The sequence below is a fragment of the Penaeus chinensis genome, chromosome 37, assembly GCF_019202785.1.
Source record: "Penaeus chinensis breed Huanghai No. 1 chromosome 37, ASM1920278v2, whole genome shotgun sequence".
In the NCBI taxonomy this organism is placed as follows: domain Eukaryota; kingdom Metazoa; phylum Arthropoda; class Malacostraca; order Decapoda; family Penaeidae; genus Penaeus; species Penaeus chinensis.
Window position 1 is genome coordinate 26,816,392 of NC_061855.1, and position 1,308 is coordinate 26,817,699.

The 1,308-nt window shown below is 38.8% G+C and overlaps 1 protein-coding gene across 1 annotated transcript in view; it reads left to right on the top strand.

The window, feature by feature from the left end:
- Window positions 1-934: 934 nt before the first annotated feature.
- LOC125045361 (dynein heavy chain-like) overlaps window positions 935-1,308 on the top strand; it is an 816-nt gene continuing 442 nt past the window's right edge. Inside the window, exon 1 of the mRNA XM_047642567.1 lies at window positions 935-1,308. This exon is cut by the window's right edge and continues 442 nt beyond it. Coding sequence (XP_047498523.1) covers window positions 935-1,308 — 374 coding nt within the window.

Consider the following 1,308-nt stretch of genomic DNA (forward strand, 5'->3'; position numbering starts at 1 on the left):
TTTTTTTTTTTTTTTTTTGAACACGTGATGACTCGTGTTTCGAAATTAAAAATCTCTTTGATCACTTTATTAGAGCGTAGATCCCTCTTTTCCGGCGCTTGACTAGAGGTCTTTATATTCTATTACGTCTCGTTTTTTTTTTAATTTTGACCTTTTTTTTTTTTTCTTCGTCTTTTTCTTTCTTTTTTTTTAAGTGCGGGATAATTAAGGATAGGAAATGTGTAATATTTTTTTTTTTTTTTTTTTTTTTTTTTTACAGATTTTTAGGGAGCGTATTTCTCTATCTATTTGTGTATTTATTTATTTATTATTTTTTTTCCCACAAGACGTATGTACGTACAGCCATTTTGTGTACGTAACTTTATTCTTGTTGTGTTATTATTTTTCATTTTTTGTTTTGAGTATTATGATTATTTTGCTGGCGTTGATATTAAAGTGAGTATTATGATCATTTTTATTATAATTATCGTCTCATCGTCGATCGCCATCGTCGTCACGGTCATCGTCATCAACACCATCATTATCACTATCACTATCACTATTACTATAACCACCACTATCACCATCACTATCACCATCACTATCGCTATCACCATCATTATAACCATCACTATCACCATCACTATCACCATCATTATAACCATCACTATCACCATCACCATCATATTCATGTCTATCGTTGATGCTTTATGTCATGAACCGAGTCATACACGTGTCATGTCGTAGCTTCCTGTCTATCGTACACACCATACAAGTTTCCTGTTTCTCAAGATTCTTGCCATTCATGTTTTGTGTCGTCCAGGCTCAGCTACGTCCAGGTGTCATGTCAGTCATGTCATACCTTTTTGTCATCTAGATCTAATGTCCACGTTTTGCGTCATCGAACTTTCGTGTCATCTTTCATGTCATCCAGCCTTTATGTCATTCAGCCTTCATGTCATTCAGCCTTCATGTCATTCAGCCTTTATGCCATCCAGCCTTCATGTCATCCAGCATTCATGTCATCCAGCCTTCATGTCATCCAGCCTTCACGTCATCCGACCTTCATGTCATCCAGCCTTCATGCCATCCAGCCTTCATGTCATCCAGCCTTCATGTCATCCAGCCTGCATGCCATCCAGCCTTCATGTCATCCAGCATTCATGTCATCCAGCATTCATGTCATCCAGCCTTCATGTCATCCAGCCTTTATGCCATCCAGCCTTCATGCCATCCAGCCTTCATGCCATCCAACCTTCACGTCATCCGGCCTTCATGTCATCCAGCCTTCATGCCATCCAGCCTTCACGTCATCCAGCCTTCACGTCA